This window comes from Uloborus diversus, chromosome 1 (genome assembly GCF_026930045.1).
Source record: "Uloborus diversus isolate 005 chromosome 1, Udiv.v.3.1, whole genome shotgun sequence".
NCBI lineage: Eukaryota > Metazoa > Arthropoda > Arachnida > Araneae > Uloboridae > Uloborus > Uloborus diversus.
The window spans coordinates 134,600,356-134,625,639 of record NC_072731.1 but is presented as its reverse complement, the minus strand read 5'-3'; the positions used below and the strand labels follow the sequence as shown (position 1 = coordinate 134,625,639).

Genomic DNA, 25,284 nt, shown 5'->3' with positions numbered 1-25,284 from the left:
TTATTATCTATTAAAATTAAACAAAAAATAAGCTAATCTATGGTGGCGTATGTCAAAATAACTTCCGAGTGCCAAAAATATCAAAACATTAACAAGATGCAAAAAGATTAAAATCTCAAACACAAGCAATTTTCCGTGAAGTGCGAGTAAGTTCAATGTTGCCATGGTTTCGAAAAAAAAAGTAGTTTATTATCTATTAAAATTAAACAGAAAATAAGCTAATCTACGATGGCGTATGTCAAAATAACTTCCGATTGCCAAAAATATCAAAATATTAAGAAGATGCAAAAAGATTGAAATCTCAAACACGACAAGCAATTTTCCGCGAAGTGAGCGTAAGTACAATGTTGCCATGGTTTCGAAAAAAACTGTAGTTTATTATCTATTAAAATTAAACAAAAAATAAGCTAATCTATGGTGGAGTGTGTCAAAATAACTTCTGATTGACAAAAATATCAAATTATTTACAAGATGCAAAAAGATTGAAATCTCAAACACGACAAGCACTTTCCGCGAAGTGCGAGAGAGTTCAATGTTGCTATGTTTCCAAAAATAAAAAGGTTAATTGTCTATTAAAATTAACCAAAAAAATAGGCTAATCTAAGGAGGTGTTATGTCAAAATAACTTCTGATTGCCAAAAATATCAAAATATTTACAAGATGCAAAGAGATTGAAATATCAAAACCCAGCAAGCAATTTTCGACGAAGTCCAAGAAAGTTTGATGTTAACATGGTTCCAAAAAAAAAGTAGTTCATTATCTATCGGAATTAAACATAAAATAAGCTAATCTAAGTTAATGAATGTTAAAATAACTTTCGATTGTCAAAAATATAAAAATATTAACAAGATGCAAAAAGATTAAACTCGCAAACGCAGGAAGTAATTTTTCGCGATACTACATATCGAACACAAGTTCAGAAAATTGCACTGATGAAACATTCTTGATTTTTTTCAAGGTTTTTCAGGTGGGGGTACGAACCTTTGAGAAATTTCGGTAGCAAAATGCTTTGATTTGAAGTCATAACTCCTCCCCCAAACCTCTCCATTTGCTAGATTTCCATGTTACAGCGGTTGAAGGAGGAGTAATGACGTCAATCTGAAGCGAAATAATACCAGAAAGGTCCAATAGAAAAATGGCGCCGCGGCCGCTTGTTCGAGCGTAACAAACGTCAGCACACAGTATCTTTTAATGTAATGAAAAATTTTAAAATCTGATTTTTGAGTAAAAACAATATAAAAGCGGACTAAACGGACCAAAATGTTAAAAAGCGGTCTAAAGCGGACTTTACCCTAAAAAACGGACTTTGGCGGGAAAAGCGGACCATTTGGGAGCCCTGCACAGTCCCTTCAAAAACGTATAGACGGTGCTTCACTGAACAGATTCAATTTCATTTTTTACGCTTCTGCACATGACATCACAAATGGTAAATGCCATTAGTGCAACATTTAATTCGCATCTTTACTCACATGCAGTGGCAACGATATGGTTGATAGCGAGAGTAGAGAGCAACATTTAATTCGCTTCTATATTATCATAGCGTAGAAACGCGGTTATACGTTTAGAACGACGAAGTATATACATTCAGCGTGCCAATGGAGTTGCGCCAAAGTACACCACTTGTGACGTCAAAGATCACGCCTTGTTTGAAACATCGGACTTTTAAAAAAATTAAACGTTTTGAAAATAAAACATTTTCCTCGCTCCATGCTATTTTTTTTTACTCATTCCACAACGTCAGTGACTAAAAGTACAGTAAAACCTGTAAAGTTGACTACCGTTGTAAGTTGACCACCCGTCTATGTTGACCGTTTTTGTCAGGAACGGAATTAGCCCTATCTCATATAATGAAGGAAAACCTCTGTAACTTGACCACCTCTCTATCTTGACCACTAATGTTCGCCAAATTTGGTTTGGAGTATTGTAAAAAACCCTTTGTAAGTTGACCACTTGGTTTATTTTTTTTTTAAATTTTCTTCAGCAAATTATTTTATTTTATTATTTATTTATTTATTATTATTTTCATAGCTTTCTAAGAATGTTGTTAAGGCTTTGATGATAGAACAGCATTTTACTAACTAAACCAGCAGAATAAAGCTTAATGCAGCTCTTCATTCTCCAAACTTGTTTTTCATTTGTTGTTCTATTTGAGATAGTAAAGTAAAGTCTTTTAGTAAAGTGAATAAGTCTTAGTGCTAGTTTTTTTTTTCTATTTTTTCTTCAATTTCTAGAGCCGTTAGCCCCTTTAAGGAAGCGGGCCTCTTGCACTGCGGGTGGCAGATCTGGGCTTGCTAATGAGTAAAGTTAAATTTTTCTGGTGCAAGGGATTAAGAGATAGGACATTTTGATTTTGCCTTTATAAACTGGGAGAGTCGAGCTTGTTGCTCTTTGTGCAATAAGTTTTACATAAAAAGGCTTCAAAAAGAAAGTTAGCTGAACTTGAGATTAATAAAAAGTATGAAATATTAAAATTAACTGAAAATGGAAAAAGCCAGAGAATATTAGCTGGCATATATGGAATTTCTAAAACTAAAGTGTCTAATATAGTTAAAAACAAGGAAAAATTAACAAAATTATTTGAATAGTATTTTCAATTATTGTTCCACTTTCAATAATCTTAAACAATGAAAGTGAGTTGAACAGAAAGTTTAAGGGTGAATTCCTCAAAAAATGAATACATGGGGCAAGAAATGACAAAAAAAAAAAAAAATATTACCGCCCTTTATAAGTTGACCACCTGTCTAAGTTGACCACCAAAGTACTGCACCGCGAGTGGTCAACTTACACAGGTTTCACTGTAGTACTTTTGACTGATCATTACAGTATAAAAACTTTTTCAGTGCCGAACAAAACCAACATATTTTTCTATTAATAAAGAAAAAAAAAAGCTTCTTCTTTTAATTCTAATTTTAGATCGAGTACTTAGAGAATGCAGAAACTTAAAAATCGAAACTAAAAATAAAAGAAAACTAACGAATTGAACCCAAGAAAAATTTGCCGCTTTTACTGTATAATGAACTTTAGCTTTGTTTACCATAATTGAATAAGAAATAAGCTTTTGAGTTGAACAATCACACAAATGATAAACTCAGAAAAATATAACACAATCTTATTTTATTAACAAAACATTTTTATTTCATACTGGAAGCAATCAACATTTTTCCAAATTAAACGTTTGAGGAAGCACAAAAATGTTTATGCTGGCATTATGAATTAATAATCGGTGCACTGCATATCAACATTTTAAAACTTATTTTAAATCACACACTAAAATTTTATACAAAAACTAAAAATTAAAGAATCGTTAAAGAACAATTTTCAAACAGTAGATACGATACTTTCCAAGAACTGATAAAAGTATGCATTACATTTGAAAACATTGAAATTCTACAAATTAAACATTTCTTAATGTTTAACAAACAGACAAAACTTTTTATTCAAAATTTACTGCCTCCTGGAACCAGTACAGAAAGGCAGTGTCAACCCTTGAGCCGACAACAACAAAACAAAAAAACACTTGAATTTTGAATTCAAATATATTTTTCGCAATCACGAGTCGCGACAGGGTCCTACTCATTGGGGGCTATTGTTTCTAGAAACAGCTCCTGTCCCCCCAAGTCTACCCCTCCTCCTGGGCGGTTACATGTGTATAGTTGTGTGTCAGTGTGCAGGCATGTATGTGTAGGCGCGTCAGAGATCTGGACATCCAGACAGAGAGACTTTCAGCTTTATTATTAGTAAATATTTATGTGTGGGGTTTTTTGCGCGAGATCCTTTTGTCACCTCAGAGCAACAGTAAGACATCTAATTCCAGAAATAACACTAATATATCTTACTGTTGCTGAAAGGCGATGCTTTAAAACTTCTTTGCCAAGTACATCTATGTCTTAATGAATGTGAAATTTTATTAACAGTTTCAATCTTTCAATGAGAATTGGGAAGGAGTCTCAGAAACACTATTTAATAATAACAGAGCTCTTTCTATAGTCTCTGGTAGTCATACAGAGGTGCATAGGCAGATTTAGGCTGTGAATTCTGGGGGTGCAACAATATCGAAGTGGGGGGGGGGGGGGGGGGGGGAGTACGTACAGTGCTAGCAATGGCTATTAGGGCAACTATTCTAGTCAAAACATGGGCATGAACGACTATTTTGCAATCATTTGTAAAAAAACGGTGACTATTTTAATGAATGTATTTTTCTTTTTCCTAGGAGGAAAAATATGTTGAAAAAAATGAAAAGCCGCTTATAAGTTTACCGCCGGGGGGGGGGGGGGGAGAGGAGGAAAAGTGTTACAGCGTTAAATTTTTGAAAAAAATAGTTTTAAAATGAGGGAAAATGAAATGTAATAAACATTCACGACCAGAAATATCATGTTCATATTTTTGTTTAAAAAGTTTCGTTTTTGCGATCGCGATTTTTTTTTTTAAACTATCGTTTTTCCGAGTGCAATTTTTGTAAAGGGTTAGATTTTGCAAACGCGATTTCTGTAAAAAGTTTGTTTCTACTACTACTTTTTTAAAAACTGTTTTGGTTTTTATTTTCTTGTATCCATATTATGCATTCATTTTTTGAAAACGATGGCTAATTTTCTCTCGATCAAAAATATCACGATTGCGGTGCTTCTAGCTCTTTTTATACAGTCAGTCCTTTACTGTTGCATTTAATTAACAGTCAGACAATGAGAAATTATACCAGAATGTGTCAATACTGATTTCTCTAGTGTTTATTCAAAAGAGTTGGGCAAAAGTCTGGAATATATTTTTTAAAGTTTTCTTTTTCAAGGGTTGTTCAGGAAAAATTTGCTCCACGTATAGGGTCTATCCCACTGCTGTGAAGTGGTGTCTATTTATTGAAGTTTCATTGCATTAATATGATATAAATGATATTTTTTAATAGGTGGGGGACATTTTAGAATCTGTTTTCTGCATATGGTAACTATTTTTCATCGGTTACTAAAGCAACTATTTTTAGTAGAGGAACTCAGTGGCAGCCTTGGGGGGGGGGGGGGGGTATTATCAGGACAAACAGGGGGTCTGGGGAAGGGGGGCATTCTTTCGGAAATCTTTGAAAATTTACAGTAAAAATGCTGTTTTTTAGTGGATTTCAGAGCGATTTTTTAGCACTGTTTGCTGGAATGATGTGTAAGGACTTGACTTTAAACAGTTTATACCGTTTGAAAAAGTGTATTATTACAATAGTCACATTTTTTGACTTGATCAGCTATGGTTTCAAATAAAAAGAAATTGAAATGATTTTCCAATAAATACCCAATTACAGAATATACATACAGTAATTCTATAATACAGCACAGAATAATAAATCATTTAAGAAATGTGTTAATTTGATGCATGTAATTATTCATTGTCTTTCTTTTTCAAATAGAGAAAAATTCTTAATACGTATCACAATTTCTCTGGCGATGTGTGTAGTGACCGGGTCACATAATAAACTGCATATTATTGTATTTTTCAGTTTGCTTTCAAGTAAATTTACTTGCATTGTAGCTGTAGATAAATATTAGTTGTTTTACAAAATTCCCGAGGAGAAATTCAAATTTTCTCCTGATAAAATATATTTCATTTAATATTTTTTTTGAAAATCCGACCAAAAATGTTGGGGATGCGGCGCATCCCCGTAAATTCGCCTATGCAGAGGTGACATAGACGACCATTTCATCCTCACAGCCGCCTATGCCCCCCTCGAGTAGATTCATCAAATGTGTTTACATTCAAAGCTGAAATTGTGCAAGGAAGTGTAACTAACAGTAAACATTAGTGCTTTCACATCAACCGTTTTATTCTGAGTTTTTTTTAAATTGTACCTTCAACTAATGCTTGTTGATCTTCTCCAATACTATGCAAGGAACTATAGCTGCAGTTTTTTAATTTCTTGATTCATTGAGGTTACCACTGTCTTCAGATTTTTTCAGAAGAGTCATCAATGTCCCCCTCTGGTTCATTTTCCTTGATCATAACACCTGCCTTTCCACGGTACTGGCCAAATAATCCACTTCATTGAGTAAAGGACACTGGTAAAGTACAACATAGGGGAAGTTCATGTCTAAAATTTTTGCTCTATACATTTTGCTCACTGTTAGCTTTTCCTCTCATATAGTCCAACGTCGGAAACGCCACACTCTCTCATGCTTCTGCTTCACATTGCTACACTGCTTCTTTTGATGAATATTTTTGTGCCACCAACACTTTTATGTATGTTTAGTATGTATTCCATGTAATTAATAAGTTTACAGTAACAAAAAGGTTTCTACTTACAGATTTTAATAAAAACTAATTTTTAAACTACTAACATAATTAAAATATAAATGTAGCACCTGTGATTTCGCGGAACCTCGAACTTTTGAGAATCGACTGTAGCATAAAAAATAACAAAAATCATATTTGCTGAAACAAACCCTTTACAAAATTCAACGTATTTAAAAACTGTAGAGCATAAAACGAGTATAAGTACAAATTTATTTTTGTCTATAAAAAATACTAATTTTCAAAAACCACTTCCAATTTTTTCTTAAAAACAGAGGAATGACTTCTCATACACTTTCAGATACTTTCCTTGCATTAAAGAAGCAAATTGTGTTTCGGGTAAATTTTAGAAAAAAGGTGTTTTATGGGATTTAAAATAGATTATAAATTTAAACTTCAAAAAAAAAAAAAAAGTTACAACGCATCAAGTTATCAGTCGTATAGCCACTAATCTAAATTGTACTATTATAGTACAATTCTTGTAACTAAATTCAATTTTATAAATTTAAATACATAGAAAAACCTTTTGACATGCTTCCAATAAATTCTAGATCTTTACATGCAGTAATTTAGAACTGCAACATTTAGTGAGTAATAAAATTAAAATAAAAGTTCTATAATACATATATTTACATCAACTTATATACAGAACCTGAACTCGTCATTCAAACTAAATACATTCATTTCATATAATACAAACCATTTTATCCAGTAATGTAATTTGAAAAAATGTTCCATGTTGACAACTGGATCAAAGTATGGGAAGTTCAGGATAACATAATAGGTATGTCCACAGCTTAGTCTAATACAGTGATGAGACTTAAAATTTAATTCTAATCAAGGTAATATTTCTTGAAGAGTTGCTTTTACACTTTCAGTCAAATGTTCAGGAAATTTTATTTCAAAAGCTATTATTAAATCTCCTTTTCTAGATGGATCTTTTGGCACAGGAAGTCCTTGACCTTGAATTCTGTGAACAAAATTTGGCTTGATTATGTCTTTTATCCTAAGGACTTTTTTATCACCAAAAAGAGTAGGTACTTCAATTTTTGTCCCACATAGCGCCTGCAGAAAAAAAATACATTGAGAAGTCTGAAAACAATTACATTGCTTATTTATTTTTTGCACAAATAATTAAGACATTACGCATTTTGTCAGTTCGTGTAATCATGGACGCTAAATGTCAATAAACACAATCAGTAAAAGCACATAAGAAACAAAATTAAGCTTACTGAAGTGAAATCTCTGTACACGTCTAATGCGGAAAACACAAGAGGAATGCTAGTATTTTTTATTTGTAAAATATATATTTTGGAAAAATATTTCTTTGCATGGAAAAACACATGAGAGGTTGGGCATCATTGTCCTGTGTCCCAAAGTTATCAAATTAACAAATCAATAGACAGTGTAACAGAAGAACTATTCACAATTTTTCTTAATTTCCAAATTTTTGTTGGCTTTGATAATGTTTCGTTGGAATTGATAATCTATAGCCTTGAAGCTATAGATTATCAATTATTTTATCTAAAACTATTTTTTTTTTAACAGTGGCATGGAATAGGTTTTGTTCAGTTAATTAACTCTCAATTTCTTGTTGCTATATGTTCAAAATGGTTTTGTAGTTATGAGTTTCATGACAGACAAAACTTTTTAGAAGAACCGTTAATCAAATTGGCACAATTTTGTATCCAGGTACATTTGTGCTATTTTTTGCTTCTCTTTCTCCTGGACCTTGAACAGTCTAAGCTCCCTGACCTTGTAATTGGTACCATTACTTCCCTTACAACTTCACTAGTAGCCTGTCCCATATTTACAAATTTTAAATGTGGCAACCCTGTCTGGCATGTAAGCAGGGTTGGCAGGTTTCTGCCAAGGCGGTAAAAACCACTGGTAGAAACCGGTTAAAACCGGCATGGCAAAAACCCCTTTCTGCCACATTTATGGCAGAAACTGGCAGAAACTCAAAAAATGACATAAATGCAATTCCTGACATACAATAGAAAATGTATATGAAAAATAATTAAATATTAACCCAAATACAATTTATTTACAACACTATCACCATTCAAAATCAAATTTTACATTGTTTTCACACTGCAGCAGCCTGTAACAAAATACAAGTTTTGACGCTGTTTCTAAACCTAAACAATTTCTTAATTTGTTGTGCACAAAGGAGAAATTTGAGAAGATTCTTTCAAACCCATCAAAACATCGATGTTAGAAATTAAAACATCGATCTTTTTATCAATGTATAACATACATTTTTGAATATACTACACTAATTTAAGCAATACAAAAGAATATGTATCCGACGAATATATTGAAAATACTGAACCTCAAATCATGAATATAATTTAATAAGAATAATTTCGCAACAGCTTGGTATTATAGTTGGGCAAAAATTGATAATAAGACAAGCACCGGTTAATACAATCTAGTTATAGTAATAAGGAAATATTTTCAAACTGAATTAAACTAAAAGTAAATTTACATCAAAAGAGAATCTAAGAAAAAATGCATCATGCACTTACCGTCAGTTGAATGATGAGAAAAAGTTGTGCTAATTATTTTAAAAATACAAAATTAACTCTAACAATAATTTTTAAGAGTAAGAAATATGTGTTGTACTGTTAGTTAATAATTAAACACAAATTTAAGGTAATAGACGGACGACTTGTTGGAGGAAATTGATAAGTAAGCCCGAATATTGGTGTTGACAGTTTGGAGAAAAAGAAGTTTCCTTACTTTGTCCCCCCAGAAGGGCATTTCTCTTTTCGCAGACTATCCCACCAGTCTGAGAAACATCTTTTTCGATGGAACAGAAGTTTCCATCAACAGGATTTTCCTTTAGTTTAAGAACTGGAGCCTTGAAATAGACTGCAAGTTCTGGGACCAGACTACCAGTGTCAGGTTCTTCAAATAGCTTTGATCTCTTTTTTACTCTCTAGTTAATCTTTTACTATCTTGTAGTGATCTTCCCAAAAATCATCCTCTACGCAGAAAAATTGTTCTTATAAAACGGGTGCAAAAAATGATTTTTTTTTTTTTTTTGGCAACTCCATAAGTAAACTTAATTACCTAGCGAGAAGATTGGAGCAAAATTTTATGATAATTTTCAATTAAAATGCAAAAACATCAGCATCGAAAAAACATCGAAACCAAAACATCGATCGTCCAAAAACATTGAAAGTAAAACATCGATGTTTTAACAAAAAAAATCGATGTTTCCAAAACATCGACATCCATGTTGCACCCCTAGTTTCAACCAATAAAACTCTTTACATTTATAAGTCAGTGAATCTAACCAATTACATTGTTTCTTACATACAGCAAAGTTGAAGACTGTGTTAGTACTTATATAATTGGATTATTAGCTTTCCATAGAAATCAAAATGGGGGGGAGAGCTCTTTGTTCTTTGAGAATAGCTTTATTCAGTTATATTAAGTGTAAAATGACAAGTTTCTGAATTTTAGAATTTAATGAAATAAAAAAAATCTGTATTTATTTAAATATTTGATATATCACACTTTATATTAAAAGCAAACAAAATAATTATAAACAAACTGAAAAATTTGTTACTTACAACATTACAAGGCTAAAATTTCTAACACATAGCAATTTCAACTACGATAAATTTTACTTTGCTTTAGAAATGTCAGTCTTGTTATTTAATATATTTTTACACTAATTATTAAATAACTATTATATTAAGTTTTGCAATGACGAAATGAGTTATAGATTTTATTTTACTTAATTGCCTGTCATTAAGTAATTACTAGAGCTATTAAAAACGTTTTCTAGTTTTTGCCAGTTTCTACCAGTTTCTGCCGGTTTTTACCGGTTATAACCAGTTTCTGCCACCGGCAGGGCAAAAACCAGTTTCTGCCGGCAAAAAGCCAACCCTGCATGTAAGGGAAAATGTCTGCTCCATGCAATTTTCAAGGCTTGGTTGCAACAAAAAGGTAAAAAAAAACCCTTTTGCATTAACTATATAATCCCAGTAAGAGTTTTCTTCCTTTAACCTGGTATGCAGCAAGTAAGTCTTCAAAATGAACAAGCATTCAATCAAACACAAAATGCTTTACTTTACAATCACCATTTTCACAACTTATAATTTGTTAACAAATGCACTTTGAGTAAAATTATTATATGTACATATTAGAGATAATCCTTTACTTTATTTGTTCCAAGCACCAGTTTTGGTTTGAAATTCAGTTCAAGTCACTATTGAATAAAAATTCAATGTAAAGTCCGTAATGATAAAAGTTGTATTTTCGATGTTTTGATTTCAATTACATGGATAATATGAAGTAAATAAAGAAAGAAAAATATGACATGCATGTCCTTTGGAATGCACTTTTTCAATATACATAAAAATTAAATTTTAACAAGTTTTGTTACGGACACCCATCACAAAAGCCGTGAAATGCCCCTGAAGTAAGTTGTTCATTTTATTGAAAGTTTTTCATTCTGAAATCCTTATGTTATGGAGTTGCTTATGGTTGCACTAAATCTGGTTGGATGGAAGACACAATCTTTGAAGAATGGTTCAAACTTAAGGCATCTGAAATGACATGTAAGCCATCTGACATATGAAACTATAAAGCATGCTATCGATAATGAAACTATCATTTACCTACTGTCTAACACGAGTCATGCCCTGCAATTACTAGACAAATCCAGAGCTGACTAAATAAATTGAAAACCAGTCTGATCAAAATTCTATTCCACTAAGCTTATGTACAAGTACAACATCAACAGGAGATTAGGTGCTAGTTATAAAACATACATTGCTACTAATATTGCTGAGAAAGACTTTTTTACTGCTCAAGTTCTAGAATCTTTAGATACTTGTGCTAATGTTGTAAAAATTCTTAAGAAGTCTTTGATTGGAAATTTACCTTCCCTAATAATGCAAAAATGGAGATAGAAGATGAATAGATCATCGAAAAACTAAGCCAGCCAATCCTCAATAAAAGTAGACATTATACCTTTAATTGCAGCGAAATTACAGACTATATTGTTCAATAGATTTTTACCCTTATTAATATCTTTTTGAGAAGAAATAATAAATTCATGTTTTCAGTCTGGAATTTAATTAAAAACTATACTACCCATTTCACTCTACCCCATGGGGTTTAATGGGTATAAAAACAGACATAAATAATAGCTTTTTCAATAAACAATAAAATTATATCAGCAATAATGACTATGGACATGTGAAGTGTATTATTGAAATGTAAAAAATCAATTTTGGATTTTTAATTGTTGTTTATCAGATTTCAATAGATATATATATAATCATTTCAAAAATACCTGTTTTTTATACCCATTCCACCCCACTTGACCCTACTTAAATTATTTTTAATTAAACTGAATTAATAATTTCATACATTAAAATGACCTAGTTGTATTGTAACCTGTTTTAGACCAGTATTTGCACCAGCCTACACAATAATAAACACTGCAAAAATCTTAATAAAAATTAAATGTTTTTAGGAACACGATAGATATTTATTAACACATCTATCTTGTATGCAAAAAAAAACTATTAAATTTTCACTTTATATAATGGTAAAAAGACGACAAAATCTTCTTTAAAACTAGATATTTTATGAAACCGGACATTGATGAATATTTACCATCTGCTTTTCAATTGTAGAAAAATCATAGGAGAATGAAGAATTCAGTTTCAGAATGATACAAGAATTCCAGATATGTTTCCATTGGTTCTGGGTTCATTACTTTTCTTGAACTTTTTGTCACCCAAACACTTCATTGTTTTTGTACAGGTAGCCTTTCTTCTGACTAATGAGGTTATTTTTAGCAGTTTTCATCTAATATGGGATAATTTGTCGGAACCCTTGTATGACAAGGTTTTGGGAAAACAAGACACTAAAATTTTATATTTCTTGCCCCACACTAAGTCCAAAACACCGACTTAAAGTAACTATTTACAGCTCATATAAAAATAAACTCAGCCCGAACAAAAACAAAACTATCTAAAAATCACAATAGAAAGGAACAATAATCTAGAAAATTCACATAAAAATATTTACACATTATAATAACTATCTGCAATTAAATTTGATCTTCTTTAAATTATGTACTATTTGTTTTCATTATACACTTGCATTATTTTCTATATCTACGTCCAATGGCCAAAGTATTTTACCAAAACAGTTGGCTATAAAAATAAAGTTAGCTAGTCTATCCCTGTAAATAAAGCATTTATTTCTTCTCCCTATAGCAAAATCCTGCCAACCCTAACAAACAGAAGAGACAAGCAAAAGAAAGACATTTTTGTTCACTATTTAAAATACGATTAAGATTGAAGTATAGAACCTTTAATTGTCTTGCTAAAGGGGCATTTCATGGTATTTGTGACACATGGGTGTCCATAACAAAACACGTTAAAAAGTTGAAAAAGCACATTCTAAAAGACATGCATTTCATATTTCTTTATTTACTTCGTATTATCCATGTAATAGCAATCAAAACATCAAAAATACAACTTTTATCGTTATGGACTCTGCATTGAATTTTTCTTCAATAGCGACTTGAACTGAATTTCAAGCCAAAACTGGTGCTTGGGACAAATAAAGTAAAGGAGTATCTCTAATACAAAAAAAAAAAATATTAATCAAAAAATGCATTCGTTAAAAAATTATAAGTTGTAAAAATGGCGATTGTAGAGTCCGTAACAATTAGAGGAAAAGTTTCGTTAAAATTTTTATTTATGCATTTTATATCACTAAATTGAATATTTTCTATTTTCACTTATACTGTTACTATGTTCTAAAATAAGTTTCATGATTATTTAAATTCGGTATTTTTTATTAATTTTCTAAATTTGGTTACGGACGCTACAAAACGTTACGGACTCTACATTTGGTAACTGTTTAAACACAGCTCTTTCTTTACCAAAATACCTGAACAGCCTGCACAGAAAATAAAAAGAATAAAAGTAGACCTTTAAAGGAAATTAGAACTTATACTTAAAAGAAACATAGACTTACAGAAGAATTTTGACTACACAAGTGGATAGGGGAAGTCAGGGAACATTGGTCTGGCTCTCTACTTTTCTTCCTTTTTTTCATCTCATCATAAAATTTAATTATGAGTTTTATTTTCTGCCACGAGTTTCATTAAATATTTCTCATTATCCCAAAAAAACTTCAATATATTACCTTTTTTCACATTAATATTTTAAGAGAACTTTGTGAAGTGAACCAACCTGCCACAGTCCCGGGGTCTTCACATTACAAAAACTTCAATTACAATTTTAATGTTAAATATTATCCAATATTTGTACCAAAGAAATGTTGTTTTGTGATTAGAATCAAACACCCAAGTTTAAAGATCAATATAAATTAAAACTGACCAACATCAACTGTTACATTTTTTCATGAATCAGCACAATTTGTGTTTTTAGCAAATTCACTATTAGCACAGTCAATAAAGGTTTTGTGTCGCAACTAATTGAGGGAAAGCTGAATTTTTGCAGGATGTTAGCACACAAAGTACACACTAAAAAAATACAAAGTCCCGACCCCCATCCCCCTTGCCTTTTTCCCCACCCCCTCCGAAACATTCTAAGAACAGTACTATGATTATACGTTTTTTGTGTTGCAACTAATTTAGGGAAAGCTAAATTTTTGCAGGATGTTAGCACATAAAGTATAAACTAAAAGAACACAAAATCCCGACTCCCCACCATTATTGCTTTTCTCCCCACCCTTTCCGAAACATTGCAAGAGCAGTACTATGACTGTTCGCTTTTTGTGTAGCAACTAATCAAGAGAAAGCTGATTTTTTGCAGTATATTAGTACTTAAATTAAACACTAAGAAATACAAAGCCGCGACCCTCCTCTATCTCAATCCCCCAACCCTTCCGAAACATTGCAAGATCAGTACTATGATTATACGCTTACAGCTCAAAAATTAATCATGTTACCGAGGAGTTTCTTTTTCTATTTCACTCCTGACAATGAGAAACCAGTGGTGCCCAACCTATGGCCCGCGATCCACATTCGGCTATCGAAGCTGATCCATGTGGCCTGCTGTTTTATGAAATGTTACAAATCAAAGAGTACTATTAATGACAATGTTCCAAATTTTTAGCCAAATTTTTAGAAGTTGGTTTATGAAAAACAGGTTGCATTTAACAAAAGAAGCATCAAGTAATGATAAGAAAAATTTATTTGCAACTTTCCTTCCTTTTTCGTATTTTCCCATGTCATTTAGAAAAGAGTAAAACATTTTGAAATTTTATATGTGCTCCTGCCTGCGAGAACGATTTCATTATGATCTGTGGTCTTTATTGGGAAGAAAAAGATTGGGGAACACTGTTATAAACAAATTATGTTACATACACTTTTTATGTAGACAACTAAGTTTCACCGTTTTACTAACTTAATAACATACAGAAAACTCACTACAAAAATAAATTCAACAAACAAGAGCTTTTTATCATTACATCTCCGGAAGAAATGTTCGAACAAAACTGATAGATAATTATACAATGGATGATCTGCAATAATCATTTAGTTGAAATGGAGCATTAATGTAATTATGTTCACTTTAAGGTGTTACAACAAAAATGCAATATTTTGTCACAAAAGTTTATAGTTCGTTTGTGTCGCTGATTGTCGACAGAATAATGTTAGGTCCAAAAATATTGTTACAGTGCATTCCACTACAGTGTCCACAAATAGACGTGCAATCGAACCCAGCTGTACGACAGTTGGTTTGTAACACACAATATTTTACAATTGCAAGATTATTAGTAGGAGAAGTGCATTTGGAGCAGGGGTCATTGTCATGGGCTTAGGTGTCAGTCAGTTGCTTGAAGTACCATATTACCAACCCCATTCTTCTGCTGGAAGTTTAAAACTTAACTAAGTATTAATAAAATTTTTAAGCAAATAGCAAAAATGTCTCTAAAGTCAAATTTTGATTTAGCAAAACTTTCACCAACTTCAGATGCCGCTGATCAACATCTTTTTAGCATTTACCATTAAATACAAACTTGGTTAGGTTTTAAACTTCCCCCAGAAGAGTCAGGTTGTCAATTTGCTTCAAGCAACAGACTGCTTCCTAAGCTCATGGCGATTACCTCTGCTTTAAGTCAACTTCTCCAACTAATATCTTGCAATTGTAAAACATTATGAGTTACAAACTGTACCTGTCGTAAAGCTTGGTTCGATTGCATGTCAGTGTGTGGACACTGTAGTGGAATGCACTATAACAATATTTTCGGACCAAACCAACGAAATATTAGAAGATGACCCCTTATAAAAGATTAAAAAACAATAAAAAAAGTAATATTAAACATTAATAATATCTGCTGCGAGGAAATAATCAGTTGAAATATACTACAGTGAAACCTGCAAAAGTTGACCACTTGCGGTGCACTATTTTAGTGGTCAACTTAAACAGGTTAATTCATATGATATAGACTAATTCTGTACCTGAAAAAAAAAAGTCAACTTAGACTGGTGATTAACTTACAAGGCTGGTCAACGTGTGTGTGACAGGTTTTACTGTATTTCTGATTTATTTAATGCAAACAAGACTTAAATAGTTAGCCAAACATTGACATTATTTTGAAGACTACTATCGGCGACACAAACGAAATATAAAGTTTGGTGACAAAAAATTGTACAATGGTAGTAAAACTTAAAGTGAACGTCATTATATTGTTGCTCCATTTTAACTAAATGACTCATTACACTATTACTAATAAATTTTGTCTAAACATTTCTTCCCAAGATGTATAGATAAAAAGCTATAATTTGTTGAAGTTACTTTTTGCAGTGAGTTTTCTGTATATGATTAAGTTGTTAAAATGGTGAAATTGAGATATCAACATAAAAAGTGTATGTAATATAATCTGTTTGTAAGAGTGGGCCCAAACATTTTCTTCCCGAGAGCAGCAGATACAAGTAAAATCGTTCTCGCGGGCTAGAGCACGTATAAAATTTCAAAATATTTTACTCTTTTCTAAATGAAATGGGAAAATACGGATAAGGAAAAAAAAATTGCAAATGAATAATTGTTGTTATCATTACTTGATGCTCATTTTGTTAAATACAACCTGTTTATCAGAAACCTATTTCTATACATTTGACTCCTAATTTGTAACATTGTCATTAATCGCACTCTTCGAGTCGTAATGTTTTAAAACAACGGGTCACATGGATCAGCTTTGCGAGCCGGATGTGTACTGCGTGCCGTAAGTTAGGCACCACTGGTTTATAATATTGTCAGGAATGAAATAAAAAAAGGAACTCCCCGGTAACATCATTAATTTTTGAGTTGTAAGCGTATAATCATAGTATTGCTCTTGCAATGTTTCGGAAGGGGTTGGGGGTCGGACTTAGTGCTTAAAGTATACACTAAAAAAACAAACATCCTGCAAAAAAACAGCTTTCCCCTTATTTTTTGCGACACGAAAAGCGTATAATCATAGTACTGCTCTTGCAATGTTTCGGAGGGGTAGGGAGGAAAGCAAGAGGGATGGGGGTCGGGACTTAGTGTTTTTTTAATGTATACTTGGTGTGCTAACAGCCTGCAAAAATTCAGCTTTCCCGAAATTAGTTGCGACAAAGCCTATTTTTTTACCTTCATTGACTGGGCTATATTGCTAATACTGGAGTATTGCTTCTTTAATTGTTCCAAAGTTTCTGTGTCTTTTCTAAAAGTGAACCAACATACCCCAGGTTCTTGGTCTAAAAAAGTTGTCTTGATTTTTTTCTTTACAATAAAGAATAAACTGCTAACACTTAAGAACTAAAAGAACTTATTTTAGGAGAAGAAATCAATTTTTTGCTTCATTCTAACAAGACCCAATTTCTCCTATTATCTTATGGGATGTTGACTAATCTGGTGGTCCCGAATTTCAATATTTCAGTGTGAAACATTTCCAGAGTTATATTGTACAAAAAATAAAAGAACAAAGTAAGGCATGTCAGATGTTATTTAGTACAAAAATATTAGGGCCATTAAACAAAAATATAAGATCTTTTGTGCCATACATGACCGATCTTTTGTTGTTTAAAAATATATGCGATTCCTGAAGCAAAAAAATGTTGCCCTTTTTAATTGAATTAACAGAAAATTTAGCTTACCTTTAAAAATGCAATTTAAAAAGTTTTAGCTAAAAAACATCTTCTCCCACAGGACACATGTCCCCCCCCCCCCCCTAAAATTTATCCAGAAATTGATTAACCGAAAATGGTTTAGTATTGATCACTTCAGATAACCAAAGTTCTACTACAAAAATTAAACTGTATAATTTGCATTGAAAACTATCATTTCTAACAACAAATTCAAAACTGAAAAAGTCGACATATTACTTTGTCTGTTCTATCAGAGGCCACCTTCAATCTGGTTTCCTCCCTCCCCCTAGAGCTTGGGTGCACCTCCCCTAAATATCCCATAGACCCCCTCCCGCGTTATATCAAACCACTCCCAAAAAATGAGCAAAATACCCATTAAAACACCCAAAAAACTTCAATGGCACAGTCTGTGGCATGCTTCCCCCCCCCCCCAAGTGGGCAAGGCACCCCTCACATAAATGAAGAAAACCATAACAGTTGATTCTATCATTGTAACTATTGAACAATGAGGTAGTATTGTTGATGTTCAGACTCTATAAACAGTAGATCAAACAATACTCAAACGTGACAAATATGTAGTCCCTAACATATTCATAAACGTGCAGTTCTTTAGTAAATAATTCCGTAAAAAAATATATTTTACCTTTTTAAAAACTATTTTGGTGTTTAAATGTATTATAGATAAACTGAGACATAGTAGAAAACCTTCATTAGGTAAGAATAGTTATTACTTTCACAGAAAATTTGAAGCTAGTTTAAGCAAAAATTTCCATGTCTTTTGAGTGTCGAGTCCGTTACACGCTATATATCTTCCTATATCTTTAGAAATTCAACACAAATCTAAACTTTTTTCAATGCTATGACATAAGTACACATAGGATTAATCATTTACAAAAAGTTTAACTTTACTATTCGCACTAATCATGAGTAGGAGGCTAAAACATCCTTATGAAGTTTAGAGTTCGTGATGGCTAAATACTGTGAAATGCCCCTAAACTGATCTGAAAAGTATTTAAATTTCTCTCTATATATGTATGTATGTATATATACATACATATTATGAAACATTCTTATACTATAACAAGGACATGAAAACAAGTTGAGAGATTTGGCTCCTTAAACAATAATTTAAATCTAAATTAAATGGATTAACACAGCTTTAAGAATGATAAAATAGCACAAAATTAAAAATTCAATTCAACTTTACTAATTTAGCTGGATTTTTATGGTAAAAGCCATTTTCTTTCTTGGTCAGTTAAAGATTCAAATCATTTGACACATATTTAACAGAGTAGAACATGAGTCAAATTATGTAAACCTCTATAAAAAAAATAAATAACTCAAAGACTAAATTCAACTTACCTCTCGTAGAGAAACTTTAGCTGTATATCTTATGTCACTACCATCTCTTTTGAAGAGAGGATGTGGTTTGTCTCTTATTATAAAAGATATGTCTGCGGGTATGTTATTTGGTGTCTGATCACCTTCTTTTTGAAAAGTGATTTTAGTCCCAGCTTTCCATCCAGGCTTCACATTGATGGTTAACACTTTCTCTTCTCTGTGAGTTGTTCGTCCATCAGGATTTAAGACCTTGCGATTAATTTTCATTTTCTTAGTACAGCCTTTCGCAACATCTTCCAGTGACACATACAGATCATGCTCTACTGGTGCATCTTGAGCCTTCGCTTTAGATCTGTTTATGTTTGGAGAACCAGCTGTGAAGCTTTGGGATCGAAAGGGATTACCACTGCGCACTCCAAAGTGTGATGTGAAAATATCGTTATCACCATCTACATCCATGCCATCATCTCCATAGAACATTGTAGTTGTTCCACCATGGCCTCCTAATCCACCCATACTGAAGAATGTATCAAATGGATTATCAGTACCGAAAAATTGAGCAAAGGTTTGTCTAGGATCTCCATGGAAAGTGTATGTGAAATTCGAGCCACCAGTGTTACCACCACCTCCGCCTAGTCCACCTTTCAGACCTTCTTCGCCAAATTGGTCGTACAAATCTTTTTTCTTTTTATCACTCAACACTTCATATGCTTCTGCGACTTCTTTGAACTTTTCCTCAGCTTCTGGTGTTTTGTTTTTATCTGGGTGGAATTTCAAGGCCAGCTTTCTGTACGCCTTTTTAATTTCATCATCCGAGGCATTTTTACTAATGCCTAAAATTTTGTAATAGTCTTTTCCCATCTCTATATCTGAAAATGAAAAACAATAATTAAAACCCCATAACGATAAATCTTCACTTTTTGAAAAGTTGTTAATTTTGTATCAGAAAACTTCATCAAATGCTTAATATTGAAAGAATAAATCAACTTACCGAAAGTGTCAAGAAACACAGGAATGATCAAATACTATTAAAGCACCCAAATACAAATATTTATGCGAAACGATTGCACTTTTGCCAAATCAGGGCAAAGAACGATATTCTCTTTTTATACGCAGCTGTATCATAACCTCGAATGTTCACGAATGTTCTAAAATATTCTTCTGACGTCATTGACACGCCTTAGCAAAACTACTGCCATCTACTATGAGTTTTTTTACAAATTACGATTTAAATTATTAATTTTCACTCTTATACTAACAGTTTCTTATGCACGATGTATTTCCTTGCAGAAACGAAAAAGATAAATAAATTTAACTGGTTTTATGGAATTTTAAATAATATGTAAAGCGGTTTTGATATCTATAATTTATTTTGTTGCAGTTGGCAGCTTTTGCTCGCTCGCAGCGAACGATATGCAAACCTGCATCAGTCATTGCAGAAAGAATTCTAAGTAAAGGGTTCCTATCTAGGCAGCTTTATCTTTTTGACACATTTTCATCAAGCAGACACGTAACAGTGAAACTGAATAGTGCTCGCCAAAATGCAGGGTTGTTATTATAAGTTTTCTTACAGAATTCTAACTGTAATGACCGACTGTGTTTGTAAACAAAAGCTGAAGCGAACGCTAGCTTGATAATATATGTGTGGCTCTATGATGTGATATCATTATTTCAGTGACAATAGAGAACTCTGAAATGTTACTTTGATCGAATCACGCAAACCTATTTCCACAAAATAACTCATTTATTCATCAGACAAGAAGATACATTCTGATGATGGATGTGTCAACGTACGTTAAAAACTATAGTATGAGTGTAGAAAACTTTGTAGTTAAGCAATTGGAACTTTTAGACTTCGAAAGAGAAGCTGAAATTGAAGAAAATAAGTGAGAAATTTTTTCTATGAAAATTTCAATTAAAAAATCCATATTTTGGTTTAGTTTTTGGATGATATGTTTGCTTTTTCTCTTTTCTTCATTAATGGTCTGCTTCCAAAACAAAAACAATAGATCATACCTGCAACATTTTAAGGGAAGTCAGAGACGTTGGTCCACTTTTCTATTCTTCATTTTTTTGTTTCATCAAATAATTAAATTAGCAGTTTGATTTTCAACCATGAGTTTCATTAAATATTTCTCATTATCCCAAAATTTTTTTAAAAACTGTTCAATGCATTAACTTTGATGTATTTTTAACAGAACTTTGTGAAGTGAACCAATATGCCTGGGATGCGTTGGTCCGCATTGCAAAATATGCAACTTTTATGATAAATACTGCCCTGTATTTTTAACTAGCTCATATCCTTTATGCATGGCTGCCACACTTTCGTCCAAGGGACGGAATTCCGTCTTTTCAAAAATTTTTGCCATCGGATTTTTTTTTTCCATCTTTAAAATTATTTTTATAGATGAAACAAATCTTTAATTTTGAATCTCTCACTCTCAAAAAAGGCCTTATTATTCTGAGGACAAAAAACTGGCCCATCTACTGAAGTTAAAAAGATAAGCCTTTTTTTTTTCAAAAATAACTAAATAAATTACTTAATCTGTTGATTTCAACCATTCTTATCTTAATCTGGAAAATTTTGTTAAAATTTTTTATCGCAATGCATCTTATAGCCAAGAATCTCATGCTTGATTTTTTTCAATTACTATTTTTTTGAATGATATATGAACTATTTATGTAACATGAACTATACAATCGGAAGCTTTTTTTCTGCAGTAGCAAATAGTAAGTTTTTTTATTGTATTTTATTATTAGTTTCATTTTCTACTTTTACCTCCTAAAAATCTTGGACAATGATATGTTATTTTTTTATTTAGGTTTTAATTTTACTTAATCTTACAATTTGGTTATAATATATAGTTACAGCATCAAAAATTAGCATTATATATGTCTAAAACATTAAACAAACTAAGCGCTAACATTTTGGTGTCGCAAAATGGAGCCACGCGCTTTTCAGTCCTGGCCAATTTTCAGAGTAGCACCCATGCCTTTATGATTAGAATTTAAAACAATGTTTAAAGAACAATGTAACATTTTTTATTCTACCAAATAATGGATTGACTAACCTGTACGTTTGTGCTATTTATGCCAGGACCATCTGCATTCCGTCAAGAACCACCACAACTTGGGCCTTCATCAACTTTTTGTTGCTAATACTAGAATGTTGTTTTCTAATTCTTCTACAAGTTTACATTTTTTTGTGGGATTTTTTGAAAGCAAACTAACATACTCCAGGTTCTTGGTCTGAAAAAATTCTGTCATATTTTTTTCCTTATGACAAAAAATGGACTGCAAATAATTATGAACAAATAGAACTAACTGTAGGAGAGGGATTGAATTTGTTGCTCCATTCTCAATGAAAACCATTTGAAAAAAAAAAAAAGTTGAAAACTTGTATAAGTTACTCAGCATTTACGATTACATCTGCTAATTCCTCCGCACATTCAATTAAAATTTTTGGATAAATATTATCTGGTCCCAGAGTTTTAGTCTCTTTAATTTTTTCAAATGAAGTAAAACGTCATCCCTGGAAAATACAAAGTCCTCAAGCTGTACTATAGCTTGTGTCTTGTTGGTGTCAACTGTTGAGATACAGTTATCGTTAAAAACACTCGAAAAAGAGTTATTAAGAACATTAGCAATATCACTATCGTCCTGAATTAAAATTCCATGCTCATCAACCAGTGGCCCAATATGACTATTTCGAACTTTCCCCGAATTAGCGTATGCAAAAAACCTCTTGGGATTCCTGTTTATGTTATCTGCCAGTCTTTGCTCCAACTCTCTTTTCTGAATCCGTACCAAATACTTAAATTTACGCCTTGCCTTACAATATTGGAGCCTATCTGCACTGTGACCAGTTTCTCTAAACCTATGAAAAGCAGCTTGCTTGTAATTTAGAGCGTCTTTAGTTTCCCTGGAGAACCACATTGGCCAAATTTTAGTGTTGACACCCTTTCTCCTAAAAGGAACATGATCCCCAACCGTTTTTCACTAGCTTTTCCTTAAACTCTGCCCACTGAAGATTCATATCGCTATTGTCCAATCCAGAAGAAAAAACTGCTTTCAAACTCTGCCTAAGTGCCACAAAATCAGTATTTCTGAAATTGGGCACAAACCTAAAATTCTCTACTTTGTGCATATCAAATTTAATCCCAAATCTAATACTGTTGTGGTCACTGTCTCCAATGTGTTCCCCTACACATAACCCCTGAACAGAACCTTCCATATCACAGAAAACTAGATCCAAAATCACGTCCTGAGAAATTATAGAAATATTAAAATCACAATCGAACCCTTAAAATAAGTATAACAAAATTATTAAAAATAAAAAACTTCAAAGCCCAACAGGTTTAAACTAACTTGTACCGAATTTCACAGCTATTGGTGCTAACATAAAATGAAAAACTCTAATAATATAAAATGAAAACATTGGCTAAGTAAAATGAGAAATAAGAACGTCAAGTAACACAAACTGCAGATCACTGCAGACACTTGTTTCTGCGTTATATAGAAATGCCTTTTTCAATGAAAAAGAAATGAGCTTATGAATGAAAGAGGTCTTTTCATTAGTTTAGACTATGTTTGTTAACGATAGCAAAAAGGGGAAAGAGTTCCTGTCCGGAAGTTTCTTCGAAGTCTAAGTAAATTTTTCGATATCTTTAAGAAGAAAGGTCTTGGGGGCTCGACCATGGAAAGTTTAAAAACAAAATTTCAAGTTGGTTTTGGGGTGATGCCATAGGCGGATTTAGGACTGAGTTCCTGGGGGGGGGGCAGGATTTTTTTCTTTTGAGCAACATTTTTAATTGCCCCCCCCCCCATGCTTTGGTCTGTTTTTCCTGTGATGCATAAGGCCATACTTTACTTTTTTTTTGTGTGTTGTTTTTTATTAATATGGTGTTTTTGTGCTGTCCTTGTTGAATTGACCTTAAGAGGAGTGACTGGTATCAAGAGAGTGACACAGGGCTCCCTTTTAAGTGGGATATGGAATATTTCCAATTTTAGGGGGTCCGAGGGTTTCTCTTCCGGAGAAAATTTTGTAAAATGGATAAAAAATTCTGAATTTTGAAGCCTTATAAGGGTTAATTGGATAGACAAAAATCTCGTGAAAAAATAGACAAATATATATATTTTTAAGTTTTATGATTTAAATGTGCTTTGTGATGTAAGTTAATACTTTAAAAGAAATGGTGTGCAGATTTAGAAAATAGGTAACATGAGAGTGCAACATACTAGTTATTTGAACAATTCATAATTTATACACTTGATAAGAAATAAAATTGAAGCACACTTTGCTTAGGAGTTTCAAATACTTGTCTAATTATTTTCAAGGTTTGGTTGGTTAGATTGGGTGTTTTGGCACAAGAGCCTTAGTAGGTTATACTGCGTAAATTCTTTTCAAGGATTTTAGAACATTTAATACTTTAAGGCTCCTCTGAAATTAAGTACTAGATTATGCAGTTGTACAGTATCGTTCAAACTTTGTAAAGAAACAGCTATTTTAAGTTTAAAAGAAAAAATAAACTATAGAATTATCTCATTACAACAACCTTTTTTTAAATTATAAGCAGTGCAGAAAACGAAAAAGAATAGAGGTATTGTATCCTTTTTTCGGGTTTAAATAAATAGCAAGATATGAAACATGTGAGTCACAAAAATTTATTTCAAGTAATATGTTACAAAGGGTAAGAACCATGATTTTTACATTTTTGATGCAGGATGTAGCCAAGAGCTGAATTTGACATATTTTGGCATTCCTCCCCTTACCATTTGTTAGAAAATTCAAAATTTAAGGTTTGTAGCCACACGTTTCCAAATATTCAAGGCTTTCAAGCACTTGAAAATTAAATTAGTTTTTTCAAGCACTTTCCATTTTTTATGGAACAAATCATGCAATTTTTTGCGAGTTACGGGCTCACTTCAAAGCAGTGACCCTAAGCTATAGCTTGTTTATCTTATAGGCAAATCCAGCCCTATATGTAATTTACTCTTACCTGCAGATTTTTGTAATTTTTACGAAAATTCGTCAATTTTTATGGTTAATGAATTTTTACAATTTTACGAATCTGAAAGTGTGAATCCAGAAGGTTCTGCAAATTCTTCTGTCTGTAACAACACGAAATATCTAGTTTTTGAAATCACGCAAATTGAGAATAAACATTCTGAAAAGAAAGAAAACATATCATAACGAGTAGATCGTTCTGTTAGCCCAAATTGGGGAGGGGGGGTTCCCTTTGTTTTAGGTTCTAATTTATAAAAATAATCGTCAATTATTATAAGTGTTACAGCTAAATGCATAGCTCATTTAGCCTATATTTTCATTTATATACTTGCCCAAATGGTTTTCAGTCCAATATAGTGAATTTATAGATATTTCCAGTACCCCAGTGACAGCTGTACTATTTGTATTCATGTTTTTTTTTTTTTTTCCTTTTCTCCCATCAGAAAAGGACATTCGCTATTCTCTTCATTTTTATTGAACTATTCAAAAAAGAAAAAAAATAATGATTTTTTTTTGTTTTAAGATTTTGAAAAATGTGTGTTACTACATA

General features: G+C 32.2%; 2 protein-coding genes across 2 annotated transcripts in view; one reads left to right on the top strand and one right to left on the bottom strand.

Annotated features, from left to right (window-relative positions):
• Window positions 1–3,109: 3,109 nt before the first annotated feature.
• LOC129232248 (dnaJ protein homolog 1-like) lies at window positions 3,110–19,855 on the bottom strand. Its single transcript, XM_054866458.1, has 3 exons — window positions 19,719–19,855; window positions 18,749–19,596; window positions 3,110–7,326 (listed from the first exon to the last, which is right to left on the bottom strand). The coding sequence occupies exons 2-3, from the start codon at window positions 19,586–19,588 to the stop codon at window positions 7,099–7,101; spliced, it is 1,068 nt and encodes a 355-aa protein (XP_054722433.1). The 5' UTR covers window positions 19,589–19,596; window positions 19,719–19,855; the 3' UTR covers window positions 3,110–7,098.
• Window positions 19,856–20,348: 493 nt separating this feature from the next.
• Window positions 20,349–25,284, top strand: part of LOC129232234 (DNA-binding protein SMUBP-2-like) — a 31,859-nt gene continuing 26,923 nt past the window's right edge. Inside the window, exon 1 of the mRNA XM_054866452.1 lies at window positions 20,349–20,613. Within this exon, the coding sequence (XP_054722427.1) occupies window positions 20,501–20,613 (113 nt within the window). The 5' untranslated portion in view covers window positions 20,349–20,500. The remainder of the gene's footprint in view (window positions 20,614–25,284) is intronic.